The sequence below is a fragment of the Staurois parvus genome, unplaced genomic scaffold (assembly GCF_062004578.1).
Source record: "Staurois parvus isolate SC_StPar_1 unplaced genomic scaffold, SC_StPar_1.0 ptg000597l, whole genome shotgun sequence".
Taxonomy (NCBI): Eukaryota; Metazoa; Chordata; class Amphibia; order Anura; family Ranidae; genus Staurois; species Staurois parvus.
In genome coordinates, this window is record NW_028318393.1 from 553099 (window position 1) to 573426 (window position 20328).

General features: G+C 43.7%; 1 protein-coding gene across 17 annotated transcripts in view; it reads right to left on the minus strand.

Moving 5' to 3' along the window:
* The window catches only part of RBFOX2 (RNA binding fox-1 homolog 2), a 478104-nt gene that overhangs the window by 144481 nt on the left and 313295 nt on the right, over nt 1-20328 (minus strand). For 7 of the 17 annotated variants that reach the window (XM_089692629.1, XM_089692621.1, XM_089692623.1 and 4 more), the window contains exon 1: nt 725-749. The exons of 3 other annotated variants lie outside the window; for them this stretch is intronic. In XM_089692629.1, coding sequence (XP_089548755.1) covers nt 725-739 — 15 coding nt within the window. In that variant the 5' untranslated portion in view covers nt 740-749. Of the gene's footprint in view, nt 1-724; nt 860-2409; nt 2616-20328 lie in introns of those variants that run through there. 7 more of the 17 variants (XM_089692616.1, XM_089692618.1, XM_089692617.1 and 4 more) reach the window with 3 other exon arrangements.

The following is a 20328-nucleotide window of genomic DNA, read 5'->3' on the forward strand; positions in this document are numbered from 1 at the left end:
CAGTAACGAATTTGCAGTTCAAAATGTAGGAGACTACGGGGTATTTTTCGCAATTTCATTATTAAATCATTATAATTAGTCTTGCCTTAGATTCTGGCTACTACAGCAATTAAATCTCTCCATCACAAAGATTTAACCGCTTGTTGGCATTCACCTCATTAATGTGATAAGTGTAAACAAGCAGTTAAATTTCACTATAGCAAGAGATTTAATCGCTGAAAAATCCATAGTCTTAAATTCAATATGATGCTTAGCGGTTGGCATTTTATATATAGATAAATTCAATATGATGCTTAGCGGTTGGCATTTTATATATAGATAAAAATGTTGTTATGTTATATAAATAGATATTATAAATATATAATATTATTATAAAAGAATGACATTTTCCCAATTTTCATACCAAGATCACTTGTCAAATGTTACACAAAGCCCAGCTAAACAATATTAACAAAACAATATTTTTGAAGAATTGTATCAAAAGATTGTTTTTAAGCTATCAAAAACAACTGTATCCCACCCTCCAAAGTCAATGTGTCAAATATGTACAACATTATGCCATCTGTAGCAGCACAAAGGTAACACACAATCCATTCAAACAACAGGATCTTGACAAATTGGAATGCATGTGTTGTGCTCAATGTATTCGCCTGCAATAAGGAATTGCCCCATCCACATACTAGACACACATCCTCCCCCCCACCCCCCCAATAACAATACGTACGCCGACTTCAGCCATTTCATTGACATTGCACTGCAGTCTCCAGCCTGTGATGTGCTCCATTCTCTCCATCTCTGATCCTGAACCCGTTTTCTCTGCATCCCAATCCTCTAAAGCTGGGATCTCTAATCTTTTACACCCAGATCCCATATCAATGGTGAAATGGCCAATGGACAGATCTTTAAGAGGTGAGGGCAGGATGAGTCCAGCCTGAGAGCTGCTGCATCCATTTACAGTCTGGACGCATCCAGTCAATGCACTCAGACAACATTCATCAACAAACGCAGCAAAAGAGCATGGAGGACAAGGGGGTCAAAGTCCAGATTTTCATTAAACAAAAAAAAAAAAAATTCAGCAGAACCATCACAACCACGACACACAATGGTCATCAGAGGCAATCATGGGAGGAATAGGCAGCGCAGCAGTCCTGCTAGAATGGCTGATCTCCATGTATGTCCTGTCTGCATTGTAACAGAAGCACCCTCCATGATCTGACACCTCCATTTGCTGATCTTTATTATTAGGATTTTTATGGTCGGCCATGTAACTGTCATTTATCATTGGTTGACCCAATCCTAAAAAGAACTGTCTTTTTTTCCTAAGGGTCCATGCAGTGTCTTGTCTGGTGGAGGGATGCATGCTTATAGAAGCACCCACCATGATCTGACACCTCCATTCACAAATCCTTAATAGTAAGATTTTTATAGTTGACCATATAACAGTAATTTATTGGTTGACCAAATCCTGAAAAGAACTGTCTTTTCTTCCTAGGGGTCCATGCAGTGTCCTGTCTGGTGGAGGGACACATGCTTATAGAAGGATCCTCCATGATCTGACACCTCCATTTACTGATCTTTAATATTAGGAATTTTATAGCTGGCCATGCAACGGTCATTTATTATTGCTTGACCCAATCCTGAAAAGAACTGTCTTTTTTTCCTAGGGGTCGATGCAGTGTCCTGTCTGGTGGAGGGACACATGCTTATAGAAGTACCCTCCATGATCTGACACCTCCATTCACTGATCTTTAATATTCGGATTTTTATGGTCAAGCATTTTGTAGTCGGTTGGCCATATCCTGAGAAGAACTGACATTTATTGTCCGGATCCTGGCAGTGGTGTGTTGGTGAGAGGAGTGCACTGTAAGGACATGTATACCCATGTGAGGTGGCAGTGTGCAACATACAAATACACCCCCTCCTCCCCTCCCCCCCCCCAGGAGAAGGGTTATCCCTGCCACAAAAGCAGCCAGTGCTGCAACAAGGTGCAGGGATCCTCGTGATGGGAATGGCTGTCTCCTCACTCACACGTCTCTCTCTCTCCTGACTGCTTTCACCTTCACAGATCTGCCCCCTCCCCCATACACACACACGATCAGACTACTGCGGTCCCCTCTGCAGGATTCCCTGCGCAATCTGCAATATCCTGGGAATGCCCCAACCTCCATGTATGAGGGGGGGAGGGGGGTCAGGACATTGGCAGCAATGACACCTATCGATGGAGGATCGGACACACAATGGTGACTGGGCGGGCGGGCGGGGGGGGGATGTGATCGGATAGACGCCACACATGGCACCAATTATGGCCAGAAACAAAGACACAAAGACTGGGAGAGGTGAGGGGGAGGGGAGCTCGCTCTCTCACACAATGCACTAATATGGACATGGCTCCGCCAGGCGCACACTTACCTGCGAGACCATTTTATTCTTCTCCATAAACCAGAGCGGAGGAGGAGAGCGGACAGGAGCTGCTGCCTCTATGGTCACCGCGAGCAGAGTCCTCAGGAATTCTTTTGTGTCCTTGGCTCTGACTCCTTCTTCTTCTCCTTCTTCTTCCTTCCTCCCAGTTCTTCGCTCCCTTTCTCTCTCTCTCTCTATTTCTCTCTCTCAGGATGAGGCTCCGCCCTCCGGCTCCAGGGGTAATTTATCACCGCTCGGCCACGCCCCCTCTCCTTCCTCCCCCTCCCACCCTGGCTCCCAGCTCTCTCCTGTCGCTTCCTTTCCCCTCCCCCTCCTCTCCTGTTGGGCTGAGTGGAGGGAGATCTCTCATTACACATGGCAGGGAAGGGAGAGCCGGGAGGAGGAAGAGGACGGAGGAGGAGGAAGGACGGAGGAAGAGGACAGGCCCGGCTTATCTCCACACACAGCACGGCACAGATTGGAGGAGAGGAGGATATGGGAAGACACGTTCTGGACGGAAATCTTCTTCTGTATCCAGGAGAGGAGAGCCCTCACTGCATTGTAACATTGTATACACACTGAAACACGGAATCTACTATGCCCAATCAGCGTCCAGCTTTCATTGTCCAAGCTTCACTGAACAAGCTGAAGTTAGAAGCTGATTGGCTGCATCCTGTGTGCTCCAGTTTTACTAAATCTCCCCCATAGACTTGTACAGTGTATGTGTGGTGGAGAGGAAGGCCCTGTACATACACACTGGGGGGATTTACTAAAACTGGAGCACACCGAATGCAGCCACTCAGCCTCTAACTTCAGCTTGGACAATAAACCCCAGAAGCTGATTGGTTACTGTGCTCCAGGGCCACTGCTAGACTATTTAGTGCACTAGGCGAGACCAGCTACTTGCCCCCCCCCCCAAATAAAATAAATAATTACCATAAGATACCACCAGAACCAATATTAGCCACTTGCCTACCGGGCACTTATACCCGTTCCTTACCAGGCCAATTTTCAGCTTTCAGCGCTGTCGCACTTTGAATGACAATTGCACAGTCATGCAACATTGTACTCATGAAATTTTTATAATTTTTTTGCACAAATAGAGCTTTCTCTAAAAAAAAAGTTTCTTTGTTTCTATTATAAAATTTTGCAAACAGGTAATTTTTCTCCTTCACTGATGTGCGTTGATGAGGTTGCACTGATAGGCAGTGCTGATAGGTGGCACTGATGGACACTGATAGGCAGCACTAATAGGCAGCACTGCTGGGCACTGATTGGCGGCACTGACTGGCGGCACTGCTGGGCTGCACTGGTGGATGGCACTGCTGGACACTTGTGGGCAGAACTGGTGGGTGGCACTGCTGGGCACCAATCATCAGAGCACTGATGCAGATCCCTGCTCTGACAACTGCCGGTTCTCGGCAGTACTTTCCTCATACTCTGACAGCGTGAGGAAAGTGCAGCCGAGAACCGGCAATTGCATTTCCCAGTGATCAGCGTGTCATTGGACACAGCTGATCACATGGTAAAAGGCTGCTGTGATTGGCCTTTTACCATATCAGGTGATCAGCTGTGTCCGTAAGACACAACGATCACAGAGATTGCGCATTCTTGGAAGACATCATATGACGGCCTCCCAGAACTGGCCGTTCACAGTAAAGCCGTCATTCGGCTACCTGCAGTCGGCAACTAGTTAAAGACAAGATCAGTGTCACGGACAGATTGTACCTGTGGCTGGCAGTGGTGGGTGACAGTTTCAGTGAGTGGAGGATGATGGATCCACTCTCTGACAGATTCCAGGCTAAATACCCCAGGCAATGGGGGGAGATAAAATGCTGTGACAGCAGGCAGTTGAACTGACGATCCCACACAGTGACAGATCAGACACAGCACACCAACGCTGACACAGATCAGCAGGCGCTAGAAGAGCAGGCTATAGGATCATGATGATGTCATCACTCGCTGACACATTGCACATGTGATAGATGGCTGGCTGGGTCACACAGACACAAGACATTAGAGTCAGCAATTACCTGCCACCGCAGGCACAGCTCTGCCTCTGCTGATAAATGGGAAGAGAAGGGTTGGAACTCCACAGTGATCAGCAGCCACCAGCTGGCTTGCAGTAAGGGACTGAGTCTGAGAGGAACACTGGAGGAAGTGGCAGCTCAGCTGCTATACTGGCCCCAGACAGCCGACATCTTCCTCTGTCCTTTCTTCCTCCCTTCTGCCACTCCTCAGCTGAAGGATCATTCAGAGAGAGTGCTGTCCTGTGCTGCGCCCAAGCAGTAAAGAAATGGCAAACCCAGATACTCCTGTGCTTGGGGATGAATTAGGACCACATCACGAATGATATGCACGCCTTGCTGCGCTCAAAAGTCCGGGGAAGTCCAAATGTACTAAGTGGAGAAAAACAAACAGAGGGCGCACCGGCCTAGTGCATTACCTTAACAATGTATTTAATAAATAATAAAAGTAGGTATTGTACTCATAAAATGACAATCAAATCAAAGGCACATCATATGGGAACAGCTCTGTCCAATCCGCTGTGGTTGTGAGGAAGAGGCAAGTCATCGAAACGCGTTAGACTGTTGGAAGTCCAGAATTCCCAATGAGGACAGAAACGTAGTGCGGATTGGACAGAGCTGTTCTTTTATGATGTGCCTGACTGGATTGTCATTTTGTGTGTACAATACATACTTTTATTATTTATTAAATACATTTGTAACCACAAGCCTACAGGGCACTTATACCCCCTTCCTGCCCAGGCCAATTTCCAGCTTTCAGCGCTGTTGCACTTTGAATGACAATTGCACAGTCATGCAACACTGTACTCATATGAAATTTTTATAATTTGTTTGTCACAGAGCTTTATTTTGGTGGTATTTAATCACCTCTGGGTTTTTTATTTTTTCTTAAACCAAAAGCCACTGAAAATTTTGAAAAAAAAAGTTTTTTCTTAGTTTTTGTTATAAAATTTTGTAAATAAGTGATTTTTCTCCTTCACTGATGTGCGCTAATGAGGCTGCACTAATGGGCACCGATAGGCTGCACTGATGGACACTGATAGGTGGCACTGGTAGGTGGCACTGATGGGCATTGACAGGCATCACTGATGGGCACTAAAAGGCAGCACTGATACATGGCACTGATAGGCGGCACTGACTGGCACTGATAGGCGGCACTGATAGGTGGCACTGACTGGCACTGATAGGTGGCACTGATGGGTGACACTGAAAGGCAGCTCAGATGGGCACTGATATGTGGCATTGATGTGCACTGGTAGGCACTGATATGTGGCATTGATGTGGCACTGATGGGCACTGGCACGAGGCACTGATGAGCACTGACAGGTGGCACTGCTGGGGCTACACAGATCATCAGGGCACGCTGATCATCAGTGCTCTGATGATCAGTGTACATGTCCCCTCTGCGGAAAGCCGATTACCGGTTCTCCTCTCCTCTCGAACTGTCAGCGTGACAGCTCAAGAGGAGAGAAATGCCGATAATCGGCATTTCCCTGTTTACATGTGATCAGCTGTGATTGGACACAGCTGATCACATGACCGAGCCGACATCTTCGGCTCTTTCCGTGATCAGTGATCCACTGTGTCCGAGGGACACAGCGCACCGCTGATCGCCATGCCGAGCGCTCCCTGAGCCGCGCATGCGCTGTGAGAATGGGAGGACGTCATATGACGTCCTCCCAGAACAAGAGAACCGCCTTGCGTCCGTTATATTACTATATGGCGGGTGGGAGGTAGTTAAAGTAATGCACTAGGCCGGTGCTCCCTGTTTGTTTTTCTCTACCCCTAGGTGGCAGTGTGCCCTAGGCGGCTGCCTTGTGGAAGCATTGGCCCTGTGCACAGCTGCACCAGATTCTGTGCACACCAGTTTTAGGCCTGTTCACACCTATGCAGTATGTGTTTTGTCCATTTTGCGGTGCATTTTTGTACGCATGTTTTTGATGCAGTTTCCTTTTTCTTTTTTTTTGGTCAACTTGTTGCTGGGAAGATTAAAAACACAAAATGCATCAAATACACACTACATGCATTTTATGCAGCGTCTCCATTGAAGTTTATTGAACCAAAAATGCAACATTTTGTCCCTGACCCTTTCTGAAAATGCAGTGACTCAAAAAGCATACATGTGAATGTGTTCCATAGGAAACCACGTTAAATGGACTGTTTCTGCAAAAAGCGTTAAAAAATGCATTGGTGTGAACCGGGCCTTAGTAAATCTTCCCCGTTTTGTACAGGGCCTTCCTCTCCACCACACTGCACACCACACATACACTGCACAAGTGTTGTAGGGGGGATTTACTAAAACTGTAGCACTCAGAATCTAGGGCAGCTGTGCACGGTAGCCAATCAGCTTCTAACTTCAGCTTATTCAATGAAGCATTGACAATAAAACCTGGAAGCTGATTGGTTCCTCTGCAGAGCTGCACCAGATTTTGCACGCTCCAGTCTTAGTAAATAACCCTTTGTGTGCTACACTGGGATTACAGCGATATTAACCACTTGCCCTCCAGATGATTTACCAACTTTTCCGACCAGGCCATTTTTTGCATTACGGCGCTGCGTTACTTTAACTGACAATTGCGCGGTTATGCAACGTTGCATCCAAATGAAATTTACAGCCTTTTTTTCCTACAAATAGAGCTTTCTTTCGGTGGTATTTGATCGACTGTGTGTTTTTTTTATTTTTTGAGCTATAAACAAAAAAACACTGACAATTTTGAGAAAAAAACAAAATTTGGGACTTTTTGCTATTAAACATGTCCAGTAAAAAAATTTTAAATATCAAATTTCATGATAAATTTAGGCCAAAATGTATTCTGCTACATGTGTAAATAAATTGGTTTATGTGAAAGTTATAGCATTTACAAATGGCGGTTTATGCATACTGAAATTTTTTTTTTTTTGTACTAGTAATGGTGGTGATCAGCGACTTATAGAGGAACTGCTGCGGGCATTCTGACACTAGGGAGAACTGACTTGGTGTCACCGGGTGAGTAATCACCGGCCGGGACCCGGTGATTGACAGCCGACGCCGCGAATGGCGGCGTGGGTAGAGCGGACGAGCGGCTCGCATGCCCCCTGCCCGGAACTGCAAAATCACGTGTATATATATATATATATATATATATATATATATATGACTTTGCGCACCTGTGCCGCTATATAGCAGCATTTCTGCTATAGGGTGGACAGGAAGCAGTTAAAACCAAAAATGTCCTATATTGCAGCTTACCGATCCTTAGATGTGGTGCCTGTATTTGTTTTCTTTTTTTAGGCTCCCCCCCCCCCTTTTCACCAGCTGATCCAGCCAATAATATCTCCTGTTTCTCCTCCATTCACACTTCGTAATTTGGAATCCCAGATTGCCACAATTCTGCCCATAATTCCAAATCATAGCACAACATGCTGCGCGCGTTTGGGTGCCATTATCCTTCAAAGGCATCCCAAACACGATGCCATTCTGCCACGATTATCAATTGCGGCAAATCACACCGTTACAAATCACATGAAGCTTGACACACAAAAAAGCAGCAGGGACTTTTTTTTGGGGCAACAACTGTGCATAGAGCAGGCCATTTAAGTGAATGGGCTGTTCAATGAGACATACAGAAACACATGAAAATCACGTCAAAATCGCATAGTGGGAACGCTTGTTCCCACTACATGGTAATGTGAAATTGGGCCTTAGTAAGACACAACTCTGGATGAATGAGCACAGGAGGCACAGTAGGCCTCAGCATTGTCAGTCGGGGGGGAGGGGAGAGAAGTGTTAGATTTATTAGCAGATTTGAATACAAAAACAAATTAAAGACAAACTCCAGCTCACACTTTATAAGCAGTTACAGCAGTTTTTCTTATTTTGGGATAAAGGTTTTACATGAATAAATAAAAGCTGGTCATTGCAAGCACCCCTGCCAGTGGCAGTTGGTTTGTCTCATCTAAGGCTCCATGCACACCAGCTTATGTTTAAGCTCCGACCAGTTACTTATGAGCTGTTTTTTTCTGCCCCTAAAAGCAAATAAAGTTATCCTATGTGTCCATCTACACTATTGTAGCCTAGAAGCGTTTTTCAGGCTTCACCTTAGAGGAGCAAAAAAAAAAAAAATTTTTGGAAGAGATTTGCAAAAAACGTTGGAACACTCCTAAACACCGGTTGCAGGGTTTGTTTTTTCCTTCAGTGAATAGCTGGTTGTTAAGGAGCAGGCCGTTGCATCCTTAACAACAGATGACTCATCAGCTGTCAGCAGGGTTCCTCACTGACAGTTGAGTGTAAACAAAAGAATTGCTAGCATTTAAAATTTGAGGGTCCCCCCTTCAATCCATACTGGGCACTTTGGGATGGGTATGGATTTTAAGGGGAATCCTAAGCCAAGATTTAAAAAAAATGGTTCCCTCCAAAATTCCTACCAGACTTTTATCCAAGCATGCAGGCCAGGAAAGGGGAGGGATGAGCAAGTGCCCTCGCCCCTCTTAAACCATACCAGGCCACGTACCTTCAACGTGGGGAACTTTGGGGTGGGGGGGCTAATAAATATTTGCTTTTACATTAAATACTGCTATAAGGGCTGTCTCATACCCGTAGCTGAACACAGTCCATTTTCACTGTCTTTGACAACTTGGTCTCTGTTCTAGAAGCAAGCAGTAAAATCCCTCTCAGCAAAGAAATATCCTCCTCAGGATGACGCGGGATTCTGCGAAACATGTTGAAGACAAGGATGGTGGAACTCCCTGTGCAATATACATAGTGACATCAATGACTGTGATTAGGGGAGTTATCCTTCCTGTTACATGGGTGTATATGCATATTTTATTGTCATGTTGTTTTTAGGATGGTTGTTTAACCCCTTCCTCCAAAAGGACCTACCCATACGTCCTCTGGTTGAAGTGGTCATACCAGGGCCATGGCTGCAGCTGATCCCAGTATTCTTTTTTTCAGCTGCCAAATTAAATAAAAGTGATCAGAGTGGCTGATTAACTGCTCAGATTGCTTTTAAATGCTGCAGAAGGCCCTCTCCTCCCCCCACTACCCTCCCAGGAGGGCCCCCCCACCAAGGAGCCTGGGACTGAAGCCTGATGTTTCGCCAGCTGACCATAGAGATGACCAAAGATCGGAATGTCCCTAATCATCTCTATGGTCTAATAAGCTGGAAGTAACAAGTATTTTGTCACTTTCAGTTCCGGCCTGAGGTAAACAAGTCATTTCCAGGATGTTAATGCATCTGATCAAGCAGATCTTGGTTTGATCAGATGATTTTAAGGCAAAGGAGAGATCTGAGGTCTAACCCCAGATGTCTCAGTAAGAAGAACTTGTCAATACCCATGCTATCACAAGGGATTTTGTTAATTGCCTGTGACAGCAATAAAAGTGATAAAAAAAAAAAAAATACGGGAACTGTTTAAAAATAAAAAATTAAATAAATTTAAAAATTTTAATGTGCCCCTGTAGATTGTGCATGTATATGTTAATGGTATTCGTACCACACATGTGAGATATCGCTGCAAACATTATAGAGAGAGCAATAATTATAGCCCTGGACCTACCATGTAACTGTAAACTGGTAACCTGTAAAGGCTTTTAACGCGTCACTTATAAAGATTTTTAAGTACCATAGTTTGTCACCATTCCATAACCGTGCACAATTTTAAAGCGTGACATGTTAGGTATCTATTTATGGTGTAACCAGGGGCGGACTGACCATTTGGAAACTCGGGCACTGCCCGAGGGCCCGGGGTCAGTAGGGGGCCCCATGAGATGCCCCTGGTACCTTTATCATAAGCTTTTGTGAGTTTGGGCAAGGACACAGGGGCCCCATGATCTCCTATTGCCCGGGGGCCCCATGAGTTGTTAGTCCGCCCCTGGGTGTAACGTCATTTGTTTATATTTTGGAAAAAAAGTGAGTTTGAGAAACCGCTGTACAAAAACCATGTGACATAAAAAATTACAACACCCATAATTTTATTCTAGCCTAGGGCCTCTGCCTAAAGATATATATAGTCATATATACAGTCATGGCGAAAAATATTGGCACCCTTGCATTTCTGTCAGATAATCCACCACTTCATTCAGAAAATTGTTGCAATTACAAATGTTTAGGTATTCTCATGTTTATTTCTTTTTTTTGTATTGGTATGACAGAAAAAGTGGAGAAACAAAAAACCAAATCTGACATATTCCACGCAAAACCCCAAAAATGGACAGGACAAAATTATTTGCACTCTCAATTTAATATTAGGTAGCACACCCCTTGGAAAAAAATAACTGAAATCAATGGCTTCCTGTAACCATCAATGAGTTTCTTACACCTCTCTACTGGAATTTTGGACCACTCTTCTTTCGCCAACTGCTCCAGGTCTCTCAGATTGGAAGGGTTCCTTTTCCTCACTGCTGTTTTGAGATCTCTCCACATGTGCTCTATGGGATTGAGATCCGGACTCATTGCTGGCCAGTTCAGTACTCTCCAGCGCTTTGTCTGAAACCATTTATGGGTGTTTTTTGATGTGAGCTTTGGGTCATTGTCCTGCTGTAAGGCCCATGACCTCTGACAGAGATTCAACTTTCTGACACTTTCTACATAGCACCCAGAATTCTTTGGTAGCCTTCAGATTTCATAGTCCCATGCACACAGTCAAGACATCCTGTGACTGAAACAGCAAAGCAACCCCAAAACATCAGTGAACCTCCACCATGTTTGACCGTAGGGACTATATTAAAAACAGAAGAATGATGGACTTTACCAAAAAGCTGTAATTTTGTTTTGTCTGTCCACAGCACATTCTCCCAAAAGATTTTGGTTTCCTCAGGTACGTTTTGGAAAACTCCAGTCTGGCTTTTTATGTTTCTATGTCAGCAGTGGGGTCCTCCTCGGTCTCCTACCATAGTGTCCCTTTTCATTCTGATGGCAATGTATAGCCCGAGCTGACACAGTTGTACCCTGTGCATGAAGGTCAGCTTGAATTTGTCTGGAAGTTGATCGAGGTTCTTTAGCCACCATTTGAACAATCCTACGTTGCAATATTTGATTATTTTTTCTCTTTTGTCCATGGAGATTAGCTAGAGTGCCATGGGCTGTAAACTTCTTGACAATGTTGTGCACAGTGGACACAGGAACATAAAGACCTTTGCAGATGGACTTGTAACCTTGAGATTGTCCATGCTTTTCCACAATTTGTGTTCTCAAATCCTCAGAAAATTCTTTGCTGCGGTTTCTCTTCTCCGTACTCCATGTGTCACACAGAGACACAAAAAAGAAAGGTTAAACCAATTTTTCACCATTTTAACCGATTGCCAGTGTGATTTCTATATTGTCAGCACCTGTTAATGGATACAGGTGTATTTAATTACAAATTACAGGAGCATTACAAACTTGGAATGCAATTATTTCTTATCATTTTGAGAAGGTGTCAATAATTTTGTCCAGTCCATTTTGGGGGTTTTGTGTGAAGTGTGTCAAATTTGGATTTTTGTTTCTCCACTTTTTTTGTGTCATATCAATACAGACAAAAGAATAAGAGAATGCCTAAACATTTGTAATTGCAACAATTTTCTGGGCGAAGTGGTGCATTATCTGACAGAAATGCAGGGGTGCCAATATTTCTCACCATGACTGTATAAAGTTTAGGGGTTGTAAGTTATTTTCTAGCAAAAAGCTGATTTTTACAATTGTGTGAGAAGTGTCAGAATAGGCTTGGGAAGCAAGTGGCAATACATTTCAGTTTTACATTATACTGTTATACTATCCTATAAAGTCCTCAAGCCTTTCTAATAAATTTATCTCCAGTAACATGGGATGTGGCGCCCCCTAGTACAATTTTTCCATTCCTGATCCCACATTAATTTTTCAGCTTTTTTGGAGCATTGCGTTTTTGGTTCAATAGACTTCAATGGAGACGCTTCAGTAAATGCAGGTAATGTGGTTTTTTGAAGCATTTTGTGGTTTTAATCTGCCCAGCAACAAGTTGGCCCCAAAAAAACCCCCCAAACCCCGCAAAACACATCAAAAATATGTGTGGAAAAAACGCACTGCAAAAAAGTCTGTTGTTAGCGGACTGGATTGGATCACATGCAGGCAGGTGTAAACGGACACATGTCCGTTTACACTCAGAGCTCCATAGAGAGAAAAGTCTCTGATGCTTTCCAAAAATGCACCAACTCCATAAAGTATAGATATGAACGTACGCCACATGTGTAATGGACTGTAGTGTGTTTCTGCAAAAAGCACTAAAGAAAAAGCACATTGGTGTGAACCAGGTGTAAAGCTTTGGCAATACAACCTGAAGGCTGATTGATTTCTACAGTGTTGCACTAGATTGTGCACTCTCTAGTTTTAGTAAATAGACCCATTGTGTTAGTGTTCATGTTTTAATGCGCTGTATTAAGTCAGCCGTTTCATTTTGTGAAAACACACATGCAGCATTTTTGCATGTGTACTGTGGTACGGGTGTTTATAGTACCACGTGCGTTGCAGTTTCACCATGCATTAGAGCAGTGTTTCTCAACTCCAGTCCTCATGGACCCCCAACAGGTCATGTTTTCAGGATTTCCATTATTTTGCACAGGTGATTTGATCAGTTTCACTGCCTTAGAAATTACCACAGCTGTTTCATCTGAGGGAAATCCTGAAAACATGACCTGTTGGGGGTCCATGAGGACTGGAGTTGAGAAACACTGCATTAGAGCAATGTAATGTGTCATGGCAGTCTCATACACATAGCAGCCTGAAACTGTACAACGTAAAATTGTGTATTTCCCCGACCAGGAGACACAGGTACTATGTACCATCACCCACAGAAATCAAGGGCTGTACATGTTTGCAGGTATATGCCGTACTTGTATAAACATGTGCATGCAGACAGGCGGCCCTGGACGCAGAGCCTTAAAAAGATTAGCATTCAAAGGACTTGCACAAACAATTATACATTTATTTTAACTGACTCACCAGAAATATTACAATCAAGTCCCGTGGTAGACCGTTACCTGTACTTCCAGAGATCACGCTACCTGACATCCTGAATTAACGGACAGATCAGTCTGTTTGCCATTGCACACTGACACCAAAATGAGTTGTGCTCCCCCACATTTTGTATGTCAAGATGTGTTGCATTAAGCAGCCCACCGAATGTACCACAACTTCCTAAATAAAAAAAAAAGTCCTGCTCTTTTTTTTCAAAACCCAACACTTTATATGCATTTATGCATTGTGATGCACTGGAGTACACTGTATATGTGCATTTAGGGTACAATTAATGATGGAAACAAACCACAACACAAATAAACAATGCATTATGTGATGGAGCACTTACAGTATAATGCACAATGAGGTATGAAAGCGCTTTTGAGCTGGCCATACATTTTCAAATGAATGTTTGTACAAAATGTCTCAGTACATCTGATGTCTTGACGAATGTCATTCAAAAGTACTTCAGATTTTTGTTTTCTTTAAACATTCGATTTTGCAACGAATGCACTTTCCTGAATGAAAACCACATTCACTGTTAGAAATCTGTTCGTTCCACAAAACTTTTCTATCCTGCTCCTTCAAAATTTCACTGTAATTAAAACAAAAGTCAAGTGACCTTCCATAACGATTATGAGGCCCCTTTCACTGATCGGGTCTGCCTGTCCGTTTTTCAAGTGGACCCGATCGGACGCTCCATTGCTGTCTATGGAGCGCTGAGTGTAACCGGACATGTGTCCGTTTACACCCGCCTGCATATGATCCAATCCAGTCCGCTAAAAACAGACAGATAAGGATCTGTTCCCCATCGCATCAGATGACAGTCAGTTATAAACAGAAAGGTGGTCTGTTTCCATTCGACAGACCATAGAGGACAGCGGACTGTGTCCGTGTCCGCTCCACTTCTGCAGTCATCCACTTACTCAGCAGGCAGATCCACCACTGAACAAGCAGATCCGCTGAAGGGTCCACCCCGTGTGAAAGGGGCCTAAAACAGTACTTGTATGTCGTTTCCCCACTGCCTGATTTACAGCTCAAAATGCCAACCCCCTTCATTTGAATTAGTTGCATTTGGCACTAGCACCGCCTGCCAAATGCAACATTTAAATTTTGCCATAGCATGCATATAGCCCTGTGTAGCTGCAATGCTTTGTTTCGTTGGCCAGCCAGGGGGCTGCATGACCACGGATCAACCACCTGCTTTTACTTGCTGCCCATGTAAACAAGCCCTAAAAGGATGAGGGGGGAACATAACATTTGTGAATTTGGACTTAGGGGCTCATTTGGTGTTGGTTGGATAGGCGCTGAACCCCTCGTTTTTTCACATAAACCTGCACATTGCTCACCCTGAAGCGGAAGGCATGCATCATGCGGTTACATATACAATCTAAAAAGGGGATTGTAAGAGATGAGGTACTTTATGAGCTGAACACGATGGCTACTGTGAAAATGACAAGAACTTAACTAAATAAAGTACTAAATAATATACCATGCCATCATCACCAATAATCCTTATCATCCAGCTTCCTTTAAAGAACGAGCATGACAGCACATTTCACAATTTAGCATTCTGCTGGCTTTGACTTCCTTTGATGTTCTCTGCATTCAGTTGCATAGCATCTCAGATGCAAAGGAAGTTGATGCTGGAAGACTTCCCTCTGTCAAACGCAGTGATCACAGGTCTGAACATGGAGTAGATACTGTCACTGACTGCTTTCATGAAGGCCTGAATGGGGGAGGATTTTTCCACTCAGAGCCACCAGCCCAAAATATATGACATATTCTGCCCCAGGAGGCAAATGCATAACTACCACACCATCCTTTCCTGGGTCACCTAGAGCAGTGGTCGGCAAGCCGGGGCTCATGAGCCACATGCGGCTCTTTACACACTTTAATGCGGCTCTTCTGTGTGCTGGGCGCCCGCTCCCCTCCCTCCTCTCGGGCGGCCGCCCCAAAAGTCAGGACTCTGCAGCTAGCCCAGCAATGGGCAAACTACGGCCCAGCGGACCTTTTAATCCGGCCCGCGGAGCGTGATCCAAAAAAAAAAACAGCCAGGGCAGCGCGCTCAAATGCAATGATTGGCCAGTCTCGCTGCCACTCACATCCTGATAGCCAGTGATTGGCTGTCAGGATGTGTGTAGGCGGGGCAGCGTGATGAACGTGAGAGGAGCTAGGCTCCTCTCACAGTCCACCCTGAAGACCGGAACGGCGTGGGAACACGGCGAGAAGAACGCGCGGAGCAAAGGTAAGTGAATTGACACAGGGGGGACTTGGCTTACTACTTGCTACTTACTTACTACTACTATATGAGGGATGAATTAATATGGGGGATGAATTACTATATGGGGGATGAATTACTATATGGGGGATGAATTAATATGGAGGATGAATTACTATATGGGGGATGAATTACTATAGGGGGGATGAATTACTATATGGGGGATGAATTACTATATGGGGGATGAATTACTATATGGGGGATTAATTACTATAGGGGGGATGAATTACTATGGGGGATGAATTACTATATGGGGGATGAATTACTATGGGGGATGAATTACTATATGGGGGATGAATTACTATATGGGGGATGAATTACTATGGGGGATGAATTACTATAAAAACTTATTGAAACTAAAAACAGTGTACCATCCTATGTATTTTCAGTTTTAAAAATGTGGCTCTCAAAATAAATTTCAATCGTGGTTTTGGCGAGATTTGGCTCAGTTGAAAAAAAAGGTTGCCCACCACTGACCTAGATAAACAGCATAAGGTCCTGGTGCTACCCCTGTACAAATCATTAGTAAGACCTCATTCGGAATATGCAATTCAGTTTTGGGCACCAATTTACAAAAAGAACATTGGGGAACTGGAGAAAGTACAGAGAAGGGCAACCAAACTGATACAAGGCATGGAGGAGCTCAGCTATGAGGAAAGATTAGAGGAACTGAATGGATTCTCTCTTGAGAAGAGGAGATTAAGGGGGGATATGATCAACATGTATAAATACATCAGTGGTTTATATAGTGAACTCGGTGTAGAGCTATTCACCCTGAGGTCATCACAGAGGACAAGGGGGCACTCTTTACGTCTGGAGGAAAAGAAATGTAATCTCCAAACACGGAAAGGTTTCTTCACAGTGAGAGCTGTGAAAATGTGAATAAGACTCCCTCAAGAGTTGGTTCTGACCAGCTCAGTAGATTGCTTTAAAAAAGGCCTGGATTCTTTCTTAGATACACATAATATAATTAGATACTAACATTTATAGGTAAGGTTGATCCAGGGAATATCCAATTGCCTCTTAGGGGATCAGGAAGGAATTTTTTTTCCCCTTCAGGAGCAAATAGGATCATGCTTTCCTGGAGTTTTTTTTGCCTTCCTCTGGATCAACTGTTGGCGTAGGATTATAACTTTTTTTTTTTTAATGGTTGAACTGGATGGACTTTTGTCTTTTTTCAACCAGACTAACTATGTAACTATGCTAGATACAATGGGCTAATGTCTCAATTCCAATTGTTCTTTTGGGAGACATTTCCTATCTATGATTACCTAACACATCAACCCAGCCACAACCTCCCAAAAGATGCAGGACCAATGTCATGAAACACAGCAAACTGCACAGTAATGGGGTATAGCTGTGTAGGGCTGGCTAGTGCATGCTCAAGCTGGCTATACATGGGTCGAATTCCGAAAGAATTTTCTTTCGAAAATCTTTTCTGAGAATTTTCACTCAAATTTCGCACCATTGGTGGGCCACAGCAATGGCCGATTTTCGAACGAACTTTGAATTTGAGTGATCAGGCATGTTGGAAATTTTTTGAAGAATGAATTTCTAATCAATGATTGGAGAATCGTGCAAGAAATGTAACTGAAAAAGCAACAGAATATTTCTCAATGAGGTCATGGTAATACTTGTACCAGAATGCACGAGGAAATATTTTCAAATTTTGCCAACCCTTATTTGTTTAGGTCTAGATATACTGTATGTATATTTTTATGCTGTATTTGACAAGGACTGAGAATTGAAAAGTATTACATATTCTTCTACAAACAAATCTTTGTGGCATCTCAGTGCTGCTGTTATTCTGCAGCCTCTTTGCAGATACTTCCTGTCTATATGCATATACTCCAGTGCTGGATGCATGGCATTACTCAGGAGTGAACTTTCGGATGGTGAGACCAGTGGACCATACCTGTGTATATCCATTGGAAGCCTGTATTATAGGGTAACGATGCAAAAGCAGCATTGGAAGAAAGGGGCAGAGAGTTTTCGTAACTCAAGTACCCGAACAAGGACCTTACTGGCAGGATCACCAGATGGTTTTCTAAAGAAAATGAAAGATTTAGAAATATTGAACATTACTTTTGGAATTAAATTACATTTTTATATGAGATTTTAGTCGTTGTGTTTACTTATATCTTTTTTGTATGCAAAAACAGGTTTAAAATTGGACTGGCTGTAGTTTTGCCGTGATAAAACACTGAGGTTCCACCAAACGTGCATGTGCTGTCTGTCTTGCGTTCCCAATACTGAGCTGGCTGTGTATGAACAGATACAGGTACAGCCAAGAAAGGAGTTTCTACAAGCATGTAAGAACATGTTGGGGAACTAGCAAAAGAAAAGTGTTTCTGTGTTTGTACTTCTTTCATGTCCTTTTACACATAACACAAATTAATATCAGTTTACATACCTTTACTTTAGCCTTTCTAATCACATAGACATCTACAGACCTCAGCTCACAGGCCTACTCCTAAGCTGGCTATACACTGATCGAAATTCACACAGTTCAGCAGAGACCAGCAGAATTTTAATCAGTGTGTGGCCTAAGGGTGCCACCTCATCCCTTTAAAACCCGAACACATATTATTTACACAGGTTCTGTGGCTGATTAAGGTGGTAATTAAACTCACTTAAAATAGCCTCAGAACCTGTGTAAGGGCTCTTTCACACGTAGTGGACCCGTTTAGTGGACCAGCTTGCTCAGAGGGGGATCTCTCCACTGATCCCCGCTGAGCATGCGGATGACAGCTCTGTGTCTGCTCCACTGCTGCAGAGCAGACACAGAGCAGCTCACTCTCCTCAATGGACAGTCAGATGGAAACGGACCGCATTTCCGTTTTTATCTGATCCAACGGACAGAAGGGGAATTGAATACCCATCCATCCCTTTTTGGCAGATCGGATGTCGGTGGGTGTAAACGGACAGATGTACGTTTACACCCGCTGTTCCATAGAGGAGAATAGAGGTTCCGATCTGGGTCCGCCTGAAAAACAGTCAGGCAGACCCGATCAGAGCATCCATGTGAAACAGTCCTAATAAATATGTGCTTGGTTTTAAAGGGGTGAGGTGGCAACCCTAGTGTGGCCGTCCCTGCTCAACAGAAGATCCTTTGACCTCATAGATTTTGCTCTGATACAGTATGCATTGTCAGCTCTGAAGCCTTTTATAGAGTGTGCTTTTCCAAATCATATCCAATCAATTGAATTTACCACAGGTGGAAGCCAATCAAGGTGCAGAACCATATCCACAACAATTAAGAGAAATGGGAGGCACCTGCGCTAAATTTCAAGTGTTGAGGAAAAGGGTCTGAATAATTGTGCCAATTCTGTTTTCACTTTGTCATTATGGGGAACTGAGTGTAGATTAACCACTTAATGACTGCCTGCTCACAATGTACTGTGGACGGGCGGCGGCTCTACACAAAACGATGTACCCTTCGCTGCCTACTTCTGGGTTTTGAGCGCGTGCATGCGTGCCCCCCCTTCCCCTGGCCAGCACCCGCTCTGACAGTACACAGTGGGAGCCTGTCAGCAAGTCTTGGCCAATAATTCACAGCTGAGACCTGCTGATTGGCTGTGTACAATCACAGCCCAGAGCTCTGAGTTGATAATGAGCATGGAGCTCTGTAAAGAGGGAACAATCTCTGTGTTTCTCATCCCTGTAAAGCAGAGATGAGAAACTTAGAGATCTGTTAATAAAAGCAGCACACTTTACACACATTACACATGTTTTTCCTTTTATTTTGGGAACAATAAAAAACCCAGTGATGATCAAATACCACCAAATGAAAGCTCCATGTGTGAAAAAATTATATAAATTTTGTTTGGGTACTGTGTTGCATGAGCGCGGAATTACCAGTTAAAGTAGCACAGTGTGGTATAGCAAAAAAATGGTCTGGTCCTGAAGGAGATAAAATCTTCTGGAGCTCAAGTGGCTAATGAGAAATAAAATTAATTTAAATAGCTGTAGTACAAGGCTGCTACGTAACAAAATTGGAAAAAGTGAAGAGTCTGAGTATCTTATAAATACACTGTATCAATGTTGAAACTTTCAGTCCCTCCCCTCAAGCCAGGGTACTAGGTGTAATACTGGACTTTGACCTATCCATTCGGCCCCAAATGCAATCGCTGTCAAAAACTTGTAGATTTCACCTCTGTAACATCTCTAAAATTCGCCCCATTTAACTAAAAAAAAACACCAAGCTATTCGTTCACTCCCTTGTTATTTCTCGCCTTTATTACTGCAACTTCCTCTCTCCATAGGCTATCCCCTCTTCAATCTATTATGAATGCTGCTGCCGTACTTATCTACCTTACCAACCTCCCAGTGTCTGCCACCCTTCTCTGCCAATCCCTCCACTGGCTTCTGATTATCTAGTGAATTAAATTCAAAATGCTAACAACATACAAAGTTATTCACAATGCTACCCCGAGCTACATCACCAACCTTGTCTCCAAATATCACCCAAACCATCCTCTCTGCTCCTCTCATGATCTGCTGCTCTCAAGCTCCCTTGTCTCCTCCTCCCATGTTCATCTCCAGGACTTCTGCAGAGCCTCTCCCATCCTCTGGAACTCCCTACCTCAACCTATCCAGCTATTCCCTACTCTGGCTGCCTTTAGGCGATCCCTGAAAACTCATCTCTTCAGGGAAGCCTATCACACCTCCA